Source organism: Chlorocebus sabaeus, chromosome 25 (genome assembly GCF_047675955.1).
Source record: "Chlorocebus sabaeus isolate Y175 chromosome 25, mChlSab1.0.hap1, whole genome shotgun sequence".
Lineage (NCBI taxonomy): Eukaryota > Metazoa > Chordata > Mammalia > Primates > Cercopithecidae > Chlorocebus > Chlorocebus sabaeus.
Window position 1 is genome coordinate 32,519,649 of NC_132928.1, and position 19,363 is coordinate 32,539,011.

A 19,363-nucleotide genomic window follows, 5' to 3' on the forward strand; every position below is an offset into this window, starting at 1 on the left:
CTTCTGATAATCTATTAACCAGAGCTGCTTGCTGCTTAGCCTATTAGACATACTTTATTCTGAATGTTTAGTACTTGGCTTCCAAATCACTTTTGTATTATTTTGTTTCATCTGTTTGCCTAATGTGTGAGGAATGTACAGTATTATCTCTTTTAAAATATGAAGGAAGTGATAAAGGTTAAGTAATTTGGCCAATGTTGCACAGAGAGGCAGATCCAGGAACTGAATCTAAGTACTGCAGCTATTTCTCTTCACCTGCAATAACCCAGGGCTTAACCCAGATGTAATATGTTCATATCTTGCTGGATTACCGTGAATTTTAGAAGTAATGTTTTAATTCAAGAAATTCAAGTGTTAGAAATGTGCCAAATGCTGTAGTGGGTGTTATAAATAGACAATGAGTAAGATATACTTAGTTGCTGTCCTCAAGGAACTTAATTGAACGAGAAAGTATAATTATAATACAACATGAGAAGTGTATGTTTCAGGAAACACAGAATGGGAAATCAAGCTAGTCTCCATGATCAGAGACTTCCCAGAGTGAGTAACATTTAAGCTGAAATGTTACACTGAAGCATGAATTGGAAATAGCCAAGTAAAATGTATAGAAGAATATTCCAATTGCAAGAGATAACATGGAAAAATAAAAAAACTAGAAACAATAAAAAGTGATATGGGACCAGGTTGGCAATAGAGGGAATAAGATTGTTGATAGATTTTTAAGACAGAAAAAATTTAGTCTTTATGCTCCAGACAAAATAAATTCTAGAGGAGTTTAAGCAGGAGAAGACGACAGTCATTTTTATTAAAAAAAAAAAAAAAAACTTACTCTGGCAGGAATATGGAAGATGGACTGGAAAAGGAGCAAGATTAGAAGTAGGTAGACCAAATGAAAGATAGGCAGTAAGCCAGGTGAGAGTTACAGTTCAGTGTGGGTTTGTGACAATGGGATTGTTAAGTTGGCATTATATAGAGCATAAACAAGGAGACAAGCCATGTTGATGGCTTAAGGAACTCTGCAGAGTTACTCCCTCACACCCTGACATAGGGAATAAAGAGGGAAGAGCAGGTTTTGAGATTGACAATGAATTCAGCATGGAGTACATAAGGTCTGAAGTACCTAGCAGGTAACCCCCTTGAAATATCTGTAAGAGAGTTGACTGTGTTTGTCTGGAGTTCAGGAGAGCAGTGTGAGTTTTAGAATTTGATTTGTACATTTTGGCATATGCTGATAATTAAAGTTCTGGGAATAATGAGATCACCAAGGAGCAATACATAAAATGAGTGAACAAAGAGGACCTGGGACTTGAGCCCTGAAGAACATCAAAATTCACAGACATTGACAAGAGAAGACAACAAGATGTTAAGAGGGAAAGAAGAAAGCTAAGAGATTATGGTATCAAGAAACCAAGGGTTGAAAGAGGAAAGGAGTGCTCGAATTCCAAACACTACTGATAAGTTCACAATTGAAAGGTGTTCACTGGATGTGTTAGTTATGGTTTTATTCACTTGAAATGACTAAATAGCCAAAATAACAATCTTATAAAAATTTATTTTTTCTCTTATATAATTACATAATAAAATTGTTTTTTACACATGTAATTTTTAGCATATGCCAGTGGTCTAAAACTTTACTGCACATTGGAATAACCTGGAGTTTTAAAAAATACTCCTACCTTTAGATATTCTAATTGGTATGGGAAACAACACAAGCGTGGGATTTTTTCAGAGGTCCCTGCTGACTCTAATGAGCAGCGAAGTTTGGGAGCCACTGGGATATAGTATACATTACTAAATACTTACGTATATATGTAAATATCTATGTAAAATATATATATGAACTTCTCTGTAGCATTTGGAATTTGAGCACACTTTGTTTCCTCTCTCAACCCTTGGTTTCTTGATAATCTCTTAGCTGTCTTCTTTTCTTCTGAACGCCAAGTTGGCTTCTCTAGTCAATGTCCATAATTTTTAATGTTCTTCAGGTGTGATGTGTGTGTTTAAATATGTGTGTGTGTGTGTATATATATATTTATAAGTGTGTATATTTATAAATATATATACACACACATATCTATACATACATATAATTTCTCATTAAAACTGTTTTAATGAGTCTCAAAATTCTGTGACAGATTTTTGGTCAAGTAGTTTTCATTGAAAAGTACTGATTTTAAAAACTAGTAACTTAAAACTGCCAAAAGCAAAACAAAAACAACAAAGTGGTCCACAAAACATTATCCTTTCCTCCTGAAGGTTTTATGATGCAGTGTTACCATTAACCAGTCTTTTACTGTTACAGTTAAATAGCCAATTTAAACAATTAAAAGCCAATTAAAAGTTCTGAGACCATTCTTCTACCACTCATTAAGACTAGGGTGGCAGGTATTGGGGATATACATAAATAATGTATTCAGGTTTACATAAAAACCATATACAATATACTCTGATTGAGTTAAGGACATCTCAGAGTAGTTTTGACCATATATAATTATTGCATTATCAACTGAATTTAGAACCTAATCTAAATATAAGTGGTGCCTGTAGTATTTGTTGTAGTGCTGCGGGATAATTAAGGAATCAGAGAGACCAAGGGGTTGAGGAGGAATTGTTTAATTATTTAGGTGCACCGACCCAGTCGGATTAACATCCAAAGGACTGAGCCCCGAACAGAGTCAAGCTACCTTTAAGCATTTCATGGGGCGTGGGGAGATCTGTGCAGGGGGAAGCGTATTACAGAAGTGAGAAACAAAGACAATTATTCATTTAAGATATGTATTACATTATTTCTTACTTTTTAAGGAGCATGTTTTACGACTTGAGATTATCTGTCTAGTGACCTTGCAGCTGCTCACTCAGCTAGAGAAACAGAGTCTTCATAATGCCTGGGAAAGGGAGAGATAAGGCTCACTATCCACAGAGAGAAAAACAGGCAGTTAATTTTAAAGGACTCCAGCCCTTTGTCTTCCGCTAGGGGAACTGGGTTTTCTTACATACAATTGAGTTTTTGCTTACACAGTCTTTAATTTCTTTTAATTCCTGTTCCAGTAGGAATGTTGGAGTCAAATAGACTTGGGTTCAGATCTTGACTCTATCACTTAACAGCTGTGTGCTAACAAGTCCTTCTTAATTTCAATTTTGGTTTTTTTTCCTTTTTTGTAAAATAGAGATCTTAACCATTTTACAAGATATTTATAAATATCAAGTAAGACAACTCTGCCACTTATTAACCTGTGTGACATCAACAAGTTACTCAATTTCTCTAGGCCTTGATTTCCTCATCTCTAAATTAGAATTAATAGTATTATCTACCCATGTGATTATAAGGACTAATCTTCTTAGTGCTTAGTTCAATAAGTTGTCGCTGTCATGTAAACCTTTAGTCTGCCAGAAGGTTGTCAAAATCAGAAAGTCTGACAGTCCTATCACAGGAGCTCTCAGGATTCTCCTGCAGGCTGAACACAGAACCCAAAGTGAATATGGATTGGGAAGAATTCCTCTTTCTCCCCAGAACCTGCAGTAGGTCAATGTGTTCATTTTCTTTTCGTTCTTCCAAATGGATTGAGGTGATGAGGATAATTCACATCATCTGGCTTTTCAGACACGTGTGTCTTATAATTTATAAATACTGGTTAGGGTTTTGTTAGGCTGGGCTGGCAGCCAGCCATAAGGTATGTGTGATAAAGCACATAATAAGTGTTCACTATAGTAAGCACCACTGTTCTCAGAGGACTCACTACGTGTCAGAGTCTAATAGAGTCATGATATGACTATGCAATTTATTTTTGTCTGCACTAACCTTATTTTAACTGTCTTTATACTGATTTGTCTTATTTACAAAAAAAAAAAAGGCAACTCATTGCATACTTGTTATATTTATGTATTTAATAGGCTATGTGGAGGAGATATAGAGCCAAGAAATATTTATGTAAAGTGAAAGCTGCCTGCAAGATTCAAGCCTGGTATAGGTGTTGGAGAGCACACAAAGAATATCTAGCTATATTAAAAGCTGTTAAAATTATTCAAGGTTGCTTCTATACCAAACTAGAGAGAACATGGTAATGTATCATAGTTCTGTGGAGAATGTAATAGTATTTGTGTGTGATAGAGCTAAGTCCTTACATAAAAGTACACTGCCTATTGATTTTTATTTTAAATATTTGTTATGTTTAATGTATATGGTTGGTTTTGTTGATATTTTCTTTATTAAGGAAACAATATATCTTGCACTGTCTTGCTTTTTTGAGATAGAGCATAGCCTTTAATTAATATAATCTACTAAAAATATTTACATATACTTGATTAATTCAGGTTCATAAGGATTAGAGTAAGGACAGAGAGGTGGAAGTTAATAAAACCATTTAGTTAAGACTTGGTTTTCTTATTAGTGCTTTGGTCCATTTTGTTGAGTGACTTAACTACTGGCAAAATTTGTTTTCTTACTCATTCTTTTTTCTTTGAACTTTGTATTATTCCTCATACTCTTTGTCATTAATGATGAAGACCCTAATTACCAACCTGTCTTATACTAATTGTATTTCCCTATTCCTAGCTCATTTCTTATACACACATTTTCAGAAGCTGTTACCAAATCATCTTGTTTTAAGTTCATAGTATAAGAATTTTTCTTCAGCTCCCAGAGTTGATGAATTATTGAATCAATGATGGTTTGAAAGATGGTTTAGGAAAGCACACTATCGTGAGAGGAATGTTTGGATCAAGCCCATGGGTAGAAGCAGGGCTTAGCATATAAAACTGATCGCATGAAGACAGAAGTAGAATGTTGGTTACCAGAAGCTAGGATAGGGAGAAGGGAGGGGTGGATAAAGACAGGCTGGTTAATGGATATAAAAATACACTGAGAAGGAATAAGATTTACTGTTTAGTAGCACAATAGTGCAACTATAATTAACAATAATTTATTGTATATTTCAAAATAACTAGAGGAATAGAATTAGAAGTTTCCTAATACCAGGAAATGATAAATGTTCGAGGTGATGGATATCCCAGTTACCCTGATTTGATCATTACTTGCTATGTGCTTGAATCAAAATATCACATGTACCCCGTAAATATTTACAACTATTATATAGCCATAAAAATTAAAATTAAAAGGCATATAAAGATACAGTTGCTACTATCAGCTATTAAGGACCAGTATCTAATTTTCCTGTAACAGATGCTGAATTTTTCTCAATGGCATTTGGTCTTATTTTCTAAGAAACATGGCAAAAAATAAGCTAGTCATTCTACTTTTTCCACAGTATCAAGAACAGAGTAGAAAACCTGTCCATTCTCACATTTTATCTCTTAGCATTATGTTGATCTGTTAAATTTAATCTCTAGCGCTCAGATTTTTAAAAATTTTTCTCCAGTTCTGTTTACAAAATATCTCTACTTAGATATTTTGATGATACCTATCTTTCCTTTCAAATGAAAGGAAGTACCTGATGCTGCTTGTAAATCACATTCTCTTCTTAACCACCTCCCGTCTGCTCAAAGACTCACTTGCAGTGCGGACTCAAATCTTATATTTTACCATTATTTCTACCATTCCCCCTTTATCTAGTTTTTTGCTAGATCTGGGTAACCATACTTTCTTTTGATCCTGTTCAAAATTCTATGCCGTATTAGAATCGTAGAACTTCGTATTTCTTACCCACTGGAATATTGCCAATTATAAAACTTCTTTCGTGTGCGTGTGTAAATTCTGATTGTTCGAACTTAACTATGAATTATACTTGCCCACTTTTTTTATTCTGTCATTGCGTTTCTTATATTTTATTCTCTTCTAATAGTTTAAAGGGGGGAGGCAATAAATACTCATTGAATAAGTTAAAGTAATTTGAAATTGCTTTCCAATAACTAATTTTTAGGTTTTTGAATGTGAGAGCATCAGCAATTATCATTCAGAGAAAATGGAGAGCTATACTTTCTGCAAAAATAGCTCATGAACACTTCTTAATGATAAAAGTAGGTATTACAAATTAATTCACTTGCAAATAACTACTTTAGGAAATAGAAAACAGAATGTTTTGTATTTTTTAATTTTTAAAAATAAATCTTTCACTGGGGGGAAAAAAAGTGTTTTTAAGGCTTAAGTATGCATTTATTTCACACACATCTATTTCAGTCAATTGAAAATTATATTCTTCCATAAAAATACTATTTGCTAGTTTTTAAAAATATATGAGGTATAGGCATACCTTGTTTTATTGTACTTCGCCTTATGGTGCTTTGCAGATATTGCATTTTTTATAAATTGAAGGTTTGTGTCAACCCTGTGTTTGTGTTGAGCAAGTCTGTTGGTGCCATATTTCCAACACCGTGTGCTCACTTTGTGGCTCTGTGTCTCATTTTGGTAATTCTCACAGGGTGTTATGTAATTGAGGAATCTAAGGTGTGCTGATGGTATGCTATGTTTTGTCAAGCTACAGACATTTTCTGTCATAGCTATTTATGATCACTGTGCTCTTTCTATTGTAGCTAGCATTTTTATTAAATGTATTTGAGCTGTAATGTTAGTCCTTTTTCCTCTCACAATGAAAAGTATCAAGAGGATGAGAGGGAAAGAGCACCAAGTATCTCTTGACCCTTGACCTTTGGCTTACACCTTCATTTTGGCTATAGACCTATGTGAGTTTAGAAATAATGCTTCATCACCATTTCATATCTATGAAACATGACATTCTTAAGCTATAAATCATAATTATGCCATCTCATTGAGAAATTAAAGAACTTCTAGTGGGTTAGAAATCCTTTTATTTCTACCTATTAATGTTACTTGTAAATTTTTCCTTATAGAGACATCGAGCTGCTTGTTTGATCCAAGCACATTATAGAGGATATAAAGAAAGGCAGGTCTTTCTTCGGCAGAAATCTGCCGCTTTGATCATACAAAAATATATACGAGCCAGGGAGGCTGGAAAGCGTGAAAGGATAAAATACATTGAATTTAAAAAGTCTACAGTTATCCTACAAGCACTGGTGCGTGGTTGGCTAGTACGAAAAAGAGTAAGTATTTTCAAGTAGCATATCTCAGTCTTATAAAATGAAAGCACTTGATGTTAAATAGTGTTAAGAAACTTTGGATTTTAGAGAATAATTTCAGAACTAATATGACCATTAACTTGAATTCATTCAGCTGCTAGAAAGGTAAGTGACGAGAGCACTGACCGTCAGATATTTTTCTGTGATCCTAGTCATACTATTTCCCACAGGTGTTCACCACCAAAGACGCAAAATAAAATTTCTCCTTTGTAATGAATCTTAACAAAGGAACTGAAAATATGAGAGAGAGACTCCATATGCAAAAGAGGTTAAATGTTATTCTAGTAGCTTTTTGCCACCACCAAGCAACTTTTGAGGTGTCGCAACCAGAATTCCTGTGTCAGCTTCCACATCTTCAGCAAGAGAGAATTCTTTTTAGGGAGGTCATAACATTTAAGCTTACAATATGTGAAGTACTGGCATAGACAAAATAATTTGATTTGAAGTTAAATAGGAGGAATGTTTGTATTTTGTTCATTAAACATCAAGTGGAAGTCTGAAGCTTACAATATGTGAAGTACTGGCATAGACAAAATAATTTGATTTGAAGTTAAATAGGAGGAATGTTTATATTTTGTTCATTAAACATCAAGTGGAAGTCTGAAGCCCAACAGCAACTGTAGAAAGCTCCTTCTGCAGAGTCTTATGCTAGAGTTGCGCTGTACTGTTTAATAGCAGAGATATTAATTCACATAATTTTTTCTGATTTAATATCACTATTTCCAAGAGTTCTGCTTGGAATTCTGTAAAATTTTTTTGAGTTTAATATTTATACCCTTCTCTAATTAAAAGTACATTGCAAACCTTAACTCACTGTTGTAGGGCAGTCTAGTTGAATTAGATTCTATGGTTATTTAGTAAAGTACCCAAAATATAATTTTGCTTTCTACACTCTGAATTATGAGTTACACTATTGGAAATATTGTATAGTAAAATATTGTAATTACTTTGATTTACAATATAAGTAATTGTAATGATTAAAAATTAGTTTATTCTTGCTAGTTTATATAATTTGATGTTGAGGTTATACAAAAAATAAACACTCATTGATTAACTTAGGAAGCAGATACTTGAATATGCTTTGTTTTTTCACCTTTAGATTTTAGAACAGAGAACCAAAATTCGACTTCTTCACTTCACTGCAGCTGCATATTATCACCTGAATGCTCTCAGAATTCAAAGAGCCTATAAACTTTACCTGGCTGTGAAGAATGCTAACAAGCAGGTTAATTCAGTCATCTGTATTCAGGTTTGCTTCTTCTTTGCAGTAAAACTATAGGACATAATTTTTCTGTTAGAAATTTTTGATATGTAATAAACAATTTCCAAATGCTTTATGCTAAGGTCGTACAACATTTAGCCTTTCACCATATAGCTGTTAGAATGATTTGAGGGTTAGAAATAGATTGATGTTTTATGGCACAGTAATAAAGTTGTGAATTATTGTCTGATGTAATTGTACTCATTTACATTCCTGCCAGCAAATTCTTGAGGGTACCCTGTTTCTCTACATGCTTGCCAACATGAAGTATCGGCAGACTTTCTGATTTTTGCCATTCTAATGAATGGGAAACAGCATTTCATTTTTTTTTTTTTTTTTTTTATTTACTTGATGGTTAGAGATTCTAAAATTATATTCTATATGTTGGTTATTCAAGTTCTTATCTGTGTAATTTTTTTTTAAACATCTTTTTTTCATACACTTAGCCCATTTTTCCATTGGATGTTCTTTTTTATTGTGATTTATAGGAGTTCTTTACATATTTTGAAGAAGAATTCTAGTTGTTTATATACATTAATATATATTTACATATAAAATATTTAGTGAAAAAATTGCAGAATGATACATGCAGTTTGGTAGAATTTATATAACTTGTAAAATGAAGACAATGTTGTCCGGGATTAACTATACTCCTGTGCATGTGCGTGCACAGACACGTGTTGTCCAGGATTGAATGTACTCCTGTGCGTGTGCATGCACAGACACGTGTTGTACAGGATTGAATATACTCTTGTGCGTGTGCGTGCACAGACACGGGTTGTCCAGGATTGAATGTACTGCTGTGCGTGTGCATGCACAGACACGTGTTGTACAGGATTGAATGTACTCCTGTGCGTGTGCGTGCACAGACACGGGTTGTCCAGGATTAACTATACTCCCGTGCGTGTGCGTGTGCGCGCACAGACACGTGTTGTCCAGTGTTAACTGTACTCCTGTGCGTGTGCGTGCACAGACACGTTTTGTCCAGGGTTAGCTATACTCCTGTGCCTGTGCGTGCACAGACACGTGTTGTCCAGGATTAACTATACTCCTGTGCATATGCGTGCGCGCACACACACACAAGCACCCAACAAGGACTGGAAAGGTTTTTGCACCAAGTGGAGTGGGGAAGTAATGCCTCTGGGGAAAGCTGAAAGATTTCTTGATACACTGTTCTATTTCTTTCATTTATATATGAATGTATATTTGTATTTTTTTAAAAAAAACCTGAAGTAGAAATGAAAAACAAAAGTCTATGTTTTAAACAGAGATGGTTTCGAGCAAGATTACAACAAAAGAAATTTATTCAGAAATATAACATCAAAAAGATTGAGCATGAAGGTCAAGAATGTCTGAGCCAGCAAAATAGGGCTGCATCAGTAATACAGAAAGCAGTGCGCCATTTTGTTCTCCGTAAAAAGCAAGAAAAATTCACTAGTGGAATCATTAAAATTCAGGTAATTGAAATTTGTATAGTTTTAGTTCAAAACTTTAATTTGCAAATCATCTACATGATATCTAACGCTATAAAAACATAGTCACCATTTTAAAAAGCTAACACATTAGCCAGTAGAATAACTCATAAGCTCTATACTACCATAATTTCATTGCTAAGCTCTTTATTTTCAAGTACTCTAGAGGAGGTTTATAATCAATAAGTAAAAAAGTATTTTAACATTTTGAATACACATAGACATCTTTGGTCAATAAAGGCTACCCAGTTTACATACAGGAATATTCTCTGTATTTCTGTTTTTGAAAATTGATTTTACTGTTTATTTGAACTTGAGATTTTAATTGAAATGCATGTGATCATGTCAAATAAATTTACTGAAAATGTTTACATTGTGAAAACAGATGTAGATGTAAATAGAAAACATTGGCTATAATCTTAAAATTACTTGGTTTTATCTCTTTAAGGCATTATGGAGAGGCTATTCTTGGAGGAAGAAAAATGATTGTACAAAAATTAAAGCTATTCGACTAAGTCTTCAAGTTGTTAATAGGGAGATTCGAGAAGAAAACAAACTCTACAAAAGAACTGCACTTGCCCTTCATTACCTTTTGACATATAAGCACCTTTCTGCCATTCTTGAGGCCTTAAAACACCTAGGTTAGTTTATGTTCACATGTTTAAAAAATGTTGTAATAGTACATTATTAGCTAAAAATTCATTTCGTTGCTGTAAATTTACCTGTATGTTATTTTTTTTTTTCTTTCAGAGGTAGTTACTAGATTGTCTCCACTTTGTTGTGAGAACATGGCCCAGAGTGGAGCAATTTCTAAAATATTTGTTTTGATCAGAAGTTGTAATCGTAGTGTTCCTTGTATGGAAGTCATCAGATATGCTGTGCAAGTCTTGCTTAATGTATCTAAGGTAGTTTTTCATTTTATTAATGAGATATTCATGGGTCAACAAATAAGGCCCTGCAAATTAAGTTTGTGTTTACTCATCACTAGGGCTTAAATCTCTAAGTTAAAATTAATTTATGTGCAAGAGTCTTAGGGTGAAAAAATGTTTATTAACATAAATGTAGATTTAAATACCAATTTTTGTGTTATTTTATTTCCTCAGTCTTTATATTAAAAATGATGATTAAAAGTTATTAAGTACTTACTACGTGCTAGTATTTTTCATGCATTGTTTAATCCTCATAATAATCCTATACAATAGTTCATATTATATTCCCATTTTATAGAGAAGAAATAATAATTATAGAAGTTATGTTCCTCCCCTAAGAACCTTAGTGTGATAAGTGGTAGAATTGAATTTGGATTCATTTCTGTCTGCCTTTAGAGGTAGTGGTGTTATCTACTGCATTATATCAAAATAGTATTACCACATTATAATCATATCTAGCAAAGCGTGAGAAAGAAAATTATTGCTGTAACTTAGTTACTCTGTAACTGTTGATCTGTGTATCAGAATTTGTCTTTTGGCCTTGGACTATTCCAAACTATATTGTATGCAACCAAAGGTTGAAAGATTTCTCTTTCCTACTTAACCTTTCAGTGACAACTTAAAGCACTTTACCTAATATTTTTATTGAGAGGTAGTGGTTAAGAACACAGATCTGAGGCCAAACTGTTTGAGTTTGAATCCTAGCCCAGTAGCTTATTATAGGTTACTTAACTTCTCTGTACTTTACTTTCCCCAACTATAAAATGAGTATAGTAACAGTACTCAAAACGTTATTGTGAGGATTGAGTTAATACACATTAATACATAAACTTGCCATACAAAGTGTCAGCTATGTTGTTTGTTATTTTTATCTTAGTATCATTATTTGTTACCATGCAAATTTCACCATGAATCTAATAATACAATTAGAAAAACAAGACATGGGAAATATATCCTAGATTTATTAGTATCAAATTTATTTTGTTTTATTTTCGAGCAAGCTGTTCTTCCTCTCAAGAAGCATGTAATAGAGTAACTAATTAGATCCTGCCTTTATCATTATCTTACCTTTGATTAATAATATCACAGATAAGTTATCTTTTTCCTTAGAGATTCTTACTAAAGTGGTCTTATCTTTAAAAGTTTGCTTTTATTGACTTCAAGATGTTTGTTTTCAGAGGTTTTAAATTTGATTTTTTAAAATGTGAAACTTTAGAATTAGGGGGGAAAGATTAAGATTAAAATGTGAATACACATATATGATAGATCTATACATGATGATATTGGAGCTACTTCACAAAGTCCTTTGCACTTACTGCAGGCGGTCCAAAAGTTTGGCTATAGGTATGGACTTTTGTATTTTGTTTTTTTGGTTGGATTGTTTGTAAATGTATGTGTTTATTACAACTTTTAATTTCATTCTGTTCTCTTCAAGTATGAGAAAACTACTTCAGCAGTTTATGATGTAGAAAATTGTATAGATACGCTATTGGAGCTTTTGCAGATATACCGAGAAAAGCCTGGTAATAAAGTTGCAGACAAAGGCGGAAGCATTTTTACAAAAACTTGTTGTTTGTTGGCTGTTTTACTGAAGACAACAAATAGAGCCTCTGTAAGTATTAATCAGTTGCCTTCCTTTAAGATTATTTTTCTGTGGTCTTACGTCTATGACTTTTATAGTTTTCCTTTAGTAATTATCACTCTAAAATAGGGTTTTATGTGTGTTAAAACCTGCTTTTTGCACTGATAAAATGAGTTTAGGATATATCTATGAGTTGTTTCTTTCTGACATATTAAACTGAATTCTGAAAATAAACTTTTTACAGCCATGTAAGTAACAATTTCCCATCATTTACTAGAGAGAAAAGTATCCTAGCAAGATAGAAAACCAGATATGTATAACTTCTTATCCTCCTGTTGTAACCATAATTGTATTTCAAGCTTTTCTACGATGAGACCTCTGAGTCATTCTTTTTAAATGTCACAATTAACATAGGGGAAACCATAGGCCGTGATTGGACTGTGGCTTTTATCCCGATAAGTGGGAACCACTGCAGGGTAAAGCAAGGGAATTATATTTTCCAATTTAAATTTTAACAACACTCTGGCTTCTGATTGAAGAATGAATTTGGGAGAGCATGTGTGGATATAGGGAGACTATTAAGGAAGGTGGCAAGTGTTGATATATAGTGATCTAGGCAAGCGATTGTGCTTGTCTTAGGATTGTGTCACTGAGACATAAGTAGAAGACTTTGGAAACTTTGCAGAGGTAAACTTTTCAAGACTTGGTAACTGGATATGATAGGTATGTTGACTGTAATAATTCCTATGTTGACTATAACAATTCCTTCTTGTATTCAGTGTGGAGTTAACTATGCAACTTTTGAATATTTATCTTCTTTATAATTGCCTTACAAATTAGCTCGTAATTTAAATCAATCTACCTGCCAAACTTGGTGAGGTTTTTTTGATTATTCAAAGCTTAAAAGTTTACTGCAGGCTGGGCGCAGTAGCTCATGCCTGTAATCCCAGCACTTTGGGAGGCCAAGGCAGGCGGATCACAAGGTCAGGAGATTGAGACCATCCTGGCTAACACAGTGAAACACCATCTCTACTAAAAATACAAAAAAAAAAAATTAGCTGGGTGTAGTGGCGGGCGCCTGTAGTCCCAGCTACTCAGGAGGCTGAGGCAGGAGAATGGCATGAAGCCGGGAGGCAGAGGTTGCAGTGAGCCAAGATAACGCCACTGTACCCCAGCCTGGGCGACAGAGCGAGACTCGGTCTCAAAAAAAAAAAAAGGTTTACTACATAGTTTTTATTTGTTATATTTGATTTTGCTAGTCTTAAAGGGATAAAATTTTAATTCTTACTACTTTTTAGTAACTGTGCATTTTATTTTGTAGGATGTACGAAGTAGATCCAAAGTTGTTGACCGTATTTACAGTCTCTACAAACTTACAGCTCATAAACATAAAATGAATACTGAAAGAATACTTCACAAGCAAAAGAATTATTCTTCTATAAGCATTCCTTTTATCCCAGAAACACCTGTAAGGACCAGAATAGTTTCAAGGTAAGCAGTTAAATACAGTCTATAAATTTGTGTCACAGTTCATTCATTCATTTAACAAATATTTATTGAGCACTTACCACAAACAAGATGTGCTTTTCAATAGAGAAACATGTGAATAAGAATGGAATGTTTGGCAAATTTAAAAGAGGCAATCTTGGTAAATAATGAAATAACATTATACTGTAGCTTTGGATATTTAGTAGTTATTCAACAAACTTCTTGTATTAAATAGTTAAGAGCTAAGGCTAAGAAGCTTGTTATAAGTTTTGTTATTTATTTAATTTAATTTTATTTATTTTATTTTTCATGAAGGACAAGCTACACTGTTTAAGAAGTGCCAAAAGTCCTTCTTAGCCAAAATATCAACCTCCAGTCCTCCCATAATCACCCTGATTCTTGAAATTTCTCCTTCTGGAAATTTAGATTGACATTTTCTGATTTTATTAGCAAAAAGATTTATTTTAGTGAACTGTCGTGGCATTTAATTAGTTTTTTTTTCTTCCCTTCCTTCTTTCTACCTCCTCCTTTTTTTCTTCCCCCTTCTCCTTCTCTCCCTCCCTCCCTTCCTTCCTTCTTTCCTTCTTGAGACTTAGCAATTTTCTATGCTAGGTACAAATCCTACATTGTTTATAACACACTAATTCTTGACCTGAGTGGTTACACAGCCGTTAGCTTTATAATTATACTCGTAATTATAAATTGTGTAATATAGTTATAAATTGGTTTTGTGCATGCATATTTCACAGCATAACGTAAGAAGTTCATTTGCTTGAAATATATTAATGGAACCATTTCTACATGTTTTTTAAGGACTTGGTAGAATTTAATATTCATTATATTTTAAAAACTCATTCTAACATATGAATAAATTATCTTAAAATTTTGATGTAGGTCAGGCTTTTTGAGGTAAAATTTACTGACAGTATAAATGTATCCTTTAAATGTATGCAATTCAGTTGGTTTTGTATACAGTTAGGAAACTGCCACCACTGAGATACAAAATAATTCTATAACACAAAGTTTCCTTATGCCCCTTTGTTATCAGTTCTCTTTCTTTATTCCCCGGATTTTGGGAACTACTGATCCGGTTTTTGTACCTTTAGTTTTGCCATTTCTATGCTGTCACATATATGGAATCATATAGTAGATAGCTTTTCGTGACTGGATTCTTTTACTTAGCATAATGCTTTTGAAATGTGTTCATGTTTATGCATGGATTTGAATTTCATTCCTTTTTATCACTTAGTACTATTCCATTGTATGGTCATACCACACTTTTTTCACTCACCAGTTGATACATCTTTGGATTTTTAACAGGACAGAATAAGATGTTGGAAATGCATATAGTAGGGAATTACGTGAGAAGATGCATGAACTCCCCTCTGTTTGATACTATTTTCTCAATAAGTGTGAGATTATAAACTTAACAACTCAGAAGCAGCTCGGAGGGGATGGAGCGGAAGTTTGAAAAGAGGAAAGGACCAAGATAGTCATCTTGGAGAGAAAGAGAGCATGCTGGCAATTTCAAATGCTCATTTTAGATTTGCAATTATTGGCAAAAAATAAAGTCAGCTTGGTTGTGTAAACTTTTTTAGTAATATGCAGCTGTATAGGAATGGAGAAAGCAGATATTTTGACTCAATTTGAAATCCAAGTAGAATTTTTCAGACTAGTTTGGTAGGAGAGAGAGACAACCGTTAATGACATTTGCAGAGGTTTTGATAATACTGATACACCTGAGCTAGATACACAGGAAAGTAAGAACAGCATTCTGGTGGAAGTTGGGTATGTGTTGGGGCCAAATGAAGTGGAGATCTCAGTGGGGTAGAAGAACTGGTTCAGTGACTGTGTTAGAGCAGATGACATGGATGAATCAGAAATGGTGGATGGAGAACAGAAGTCTCAAATTAAGACTTCCGTGGTCACACACTTTCTGATGATGACAAAGTCTAGTATGTGATCATATTAAAAAGGATTGGTTGAGGTAGAATTCAAGGAAAGCGGGGCAAAAATGGACTAGGGTGTTGGTCACAACAACATAGGTGTTGCTGTTGCTGAGAACGGTGACAGGAGTTAAGAGGAGACCAAGAACCAGGTTTACAAGGAATAAGGCACTGAGAGTTTGGCTGATGACCAAAAGGCAGTGGGCAAGCTAAATAGCATAAGTGTCAAAGAAGCCAGCATTACTTTTTTAGAAAGGATGGAGAGAAAAAATAGTCTGGAAATAATGATGGACAATAATATGAAGTTCTCCCACCTCTTTGAGCAGGTTGTAAGGGAAATGATGTGTTCAGGAGTAGCTACAATTTAGCTAAGATGAAAAAGGTGAAGGTAACTCATAAGAGAAGAACTTTATTAATGCCAGACTTTTTTTTTTTTTAACAGGCTTAAGCCAGATTGGGTTTTGAGAAGAGATAACATGGAAGAAATCACAAATCCCCTGCAAGCCATTCAAATGGTGATGGATACACTTGGCATTCCTTATTAGTAAATGTAAACATTTTCAGTATATATAGTGTAAAGAAATATTAAAGCCAATCATGAGTATGTAAAGTGATTTTTGCTCTCTGTACAACTTTTGAAATCTGACTTTATTTAAAAAAGCATAACCTGTTCATTACCTTCTTCATTTTTTAATTATTTATAGCTTTATGCATGTTACAAACTAATACATCATAAGATGATTATATTATTCCTATTATCTTAAAGTATTATAGTAGTTGGAATGGAATCATATTCCTAAAAGGAAATAATAGCTGGTTACAACTTTTTTATAGGCAAGTTGAGGAATTTTTATAAAACAAATGTTAGAAATTGAAGATCTGTCTACTCACTAAGAAGTGAGACTAGCATAAAATAATCTCACAAATTCATATCAACGGCATCCTTATCCATATCCTTGACTGGCTAAAGCATCCAGATAAACAAGTGAGTCCTTCCAGGCTCACAAAAAGAATACACCTACCACTGTATTTACTAAAAATTCTTACCAGTGAACTGATGGGGGTTATAATTTGAAGTGGAAGGAACATGCTGTTGCTTATAATAGAATCTTGTTGTGTAGTTATATACCACAGACCTGAAAATGATTCAGTGTTGAAGTGTAATTTTTTTTCTATAGCTTTGAGTCACTGTTACTAGTATCTGTGGTTTCAGGGCCACAGATGTCTAATTCTCATGGCTGAAATCTGATAGAGTCTCAAAGTCTGCCCATGTATGAATGCCATGACAGTGTTTAACTGTTCAAAATAAATCAGGAGTAGCTAGAAATTGAGAGATGATTTAACTACTTAATGCATAACTTGATTAGAACAATTTAAGAATTAAACCTAATTTGTGTGAAATTATGTGCTTATGATTTGGTTAGGATAGATCTAAATATATTGGTGCATTAAAGAGTATATGGAAATTAACTCTGGAGAATTTTTTTTCTTTTTTTTCTCTTTTTTTCCAATAAAGTGTTTTGGGAGCTTTTGGGACTCTGTATTTTCCAAATATTGTTTTGTTTTGTTTTTTGACTGACTTGCTGACTTTTTTATTATTTTATTTTTCTTTTTCACTTAACAGAATTTTAACACTAATAAGTGATTATTCACTTTGGTAAATTATACTGGTAGGACATAATTGACCAGCATAAAAATGTTATTGGCACCAATTTCCTCTAAGATAGATATAATCAATTAACAGTTGCACAAGAAATATTTAGATGAAGTTACACATGTAAGAAGATGACTTCCAGATATTAAAACAATTTTTCTATTGTTGAATCTCAGGCCAATAATTTCTAATGGACTTTTAATTCACACCCTAACTCCCTTGTTTCAGCTGTACTACTAACTACTCTTACAGCAGACAGTAACATCGGTCTTACCAGGGCTTCCCCTTTGCCCATTCCCAGGGAGGTGTGTCAGATTTGACAGATAAAGAATTACAGGGCTATTCTCGCTGCTTACAGTGGGACTGCATCCACAGCTCAAATTTGACTATAAGGGATGAAGTTATAATCGGCTGTGAAATTCCTTTAAAAATATACACTGTCAAATTTAATGATATGCATACTACATCTTGTGCATTGATAACATCCTCACTAGTACATTGAACTGCAGTTTCACTCCTAGGACAGGCAAGATAAAAGAAATGTTACAAAATGTGAAAGATAAAAAGTGGTATAACTATCAGTCCCCACTTTCATTTTCACTTCCCAATCCTAGTTGCCTTTTTAGTAGATCCTTACTCTGGATTGCATAATTACATAACAGTTTATTTAATAAACTTAGCTTCTCAAACATTTTTCCTGCTTATTTTATTTGTGCCTTCTATATATAGATGAGTAATGTTATCTTATAGTGGTTTTAATTTGCATTTTCCTAATGCTAATTATGTTGAGCATCTGTTATTTTTTTATTTTTTGTTTATTTATTTATTGCTATCTATATGTCCTCCTTGGTGAAGTGTTTATTCAAGTCTTCTCCATTTTAAAAATTAAGTTGTTTTCTTATTAAGTTTTGAGAGTTTAGAAAATATTCCAGATATGAGTTCTTTATTAGACGTGTAGTTTACAAATAGTTCTAGTCTGTTACTTTTCATTCTTTTAATAGTGCCTTTTGAAAAACAGAAGTTTTAAATTTTGATGAAATCCAATTTATGTTTTCTTTTTCTTTTATCGATTATACTTTTGATGTATTTTATCTAAAACCTCTTTGCTTAATTCAAGGTCATAAAGATTTTCTACTATGTTTTCTATTAGAAGTCGTATCACTTTAGTTGTGTAGTTTATTAATCAATTTAAAGTTGATTTTTGTATACAGCGTAAGGTGTAAACCAAAGTTTAATTTTTTACATATCGATAGCCAGTTGCTCCAGCAGCATTTACTGAAAAGACTATCCTTTCTCCACTGAATGGCATTTACACATTTGTCAAAAAACAGTGGTCGATATGTATATTTGTCTACTTCTGGCCTCTCTTCTTTTCCATTGATGTCTTTGTTTATTTTTATGCAAATATAATGCTGTCTTGATTATCATAGGTTTACAATAAGGCTTAAGATCAGTTAGTGTAAATCATCCAAAGGTGTCCTCTTTCTAAGTTGCTTTGACTGTTCTAGGTCCTTTGCATTTTCATATGACATTTAGAATAAATTATTCATTTGTTCTGCTTACTTGGTGTGTCATTTGCTCTTCGTTTTCTAAATCTTGAAGTGGAAGCTGATATTATTGATTTGAGATCTTTTTCTTTTCTAATACAGGCAGTCAGTGCTATATAGATTTAAGTACTGTTTTGCTGCATTCGATAAATGTTGATGTGAGTTGGTACTATGGGTCCAACATTGTCTCATATGCTGCTGTTGGAAGAAGAATTATTGGCATAATAGGCATAATTTCATTAGAAAAATAATACACTATTTGTGTTACAAATGCACATTTCACTTCTGGGGATTTATCATATATAGTCACATGTGCAAAATAGCATGTGCAGTATTGCCATCGCAGAAACATGGGCAATAATAAAATATTGGAAACAATTTATTACCCAACAACAACTAATACATATTTTGGTACCAGGAATGGTTCTAGAGGA

At 33.4% G+C, this 19,363-nt stretch overlaps 1 protein-coding gene across 3 annotated transcripts in view; it reads left to right on the forward strand.

Annotated features, from left to right (window-relative positions):
• The window catches only part of ASPM (assembly factor for spindle microtubules), a 64,419-nt gene extending 46,346 nt beyond the window's left edge, over positions 1-18,073 (forward strand). For 2 of the 3 annotated variants that reach the window (XM_007989074.3, XM_007989076.3), the window contains 10 exons: positions 3,892-4,058; positions 5,877-5,973; positions 6,805-7,014; positions 8,150-8,299; positions 9,580-9,768; positions 10,232-10,424; positions 10,534-10,688; positions 12,148-12,324; positions 13,616-13,785; positions 16,171-18,073. In XM_007989074.3, coding sequence (XP_007987265.3) covers positions 3,892-4,058; positions 5,877-5,973; positions 6,805-7,014; positions 8,150-8,299; positions 9,580-9,768; positions 10,232-10,424; positions 10,534-10,688; positions 12,148-12,324; positions 13,616-13,785; positions 16,171-16,273 — 1,611 coding nt within the window. In that variant the 3' untranslated portion in view covers positions 16,274-18,073. The remainder of the gene's footprint in view (positions 1-3,891; positions 4,059-5,876; positions 5,974-6,804; positions 7,015-8,149; positions 8,300-9,579; positions 9,769-10,231; positions 10,425-10,533; positions 10,689-12,147; positions 12,325-13,615; positions 13,786-16,170) is intronic. The other variant, XM_007989075.3, reaches the window with a different exon arrangement.
• Positions 18,074-19,363: the final 1,290 nt, after the last annotated feature.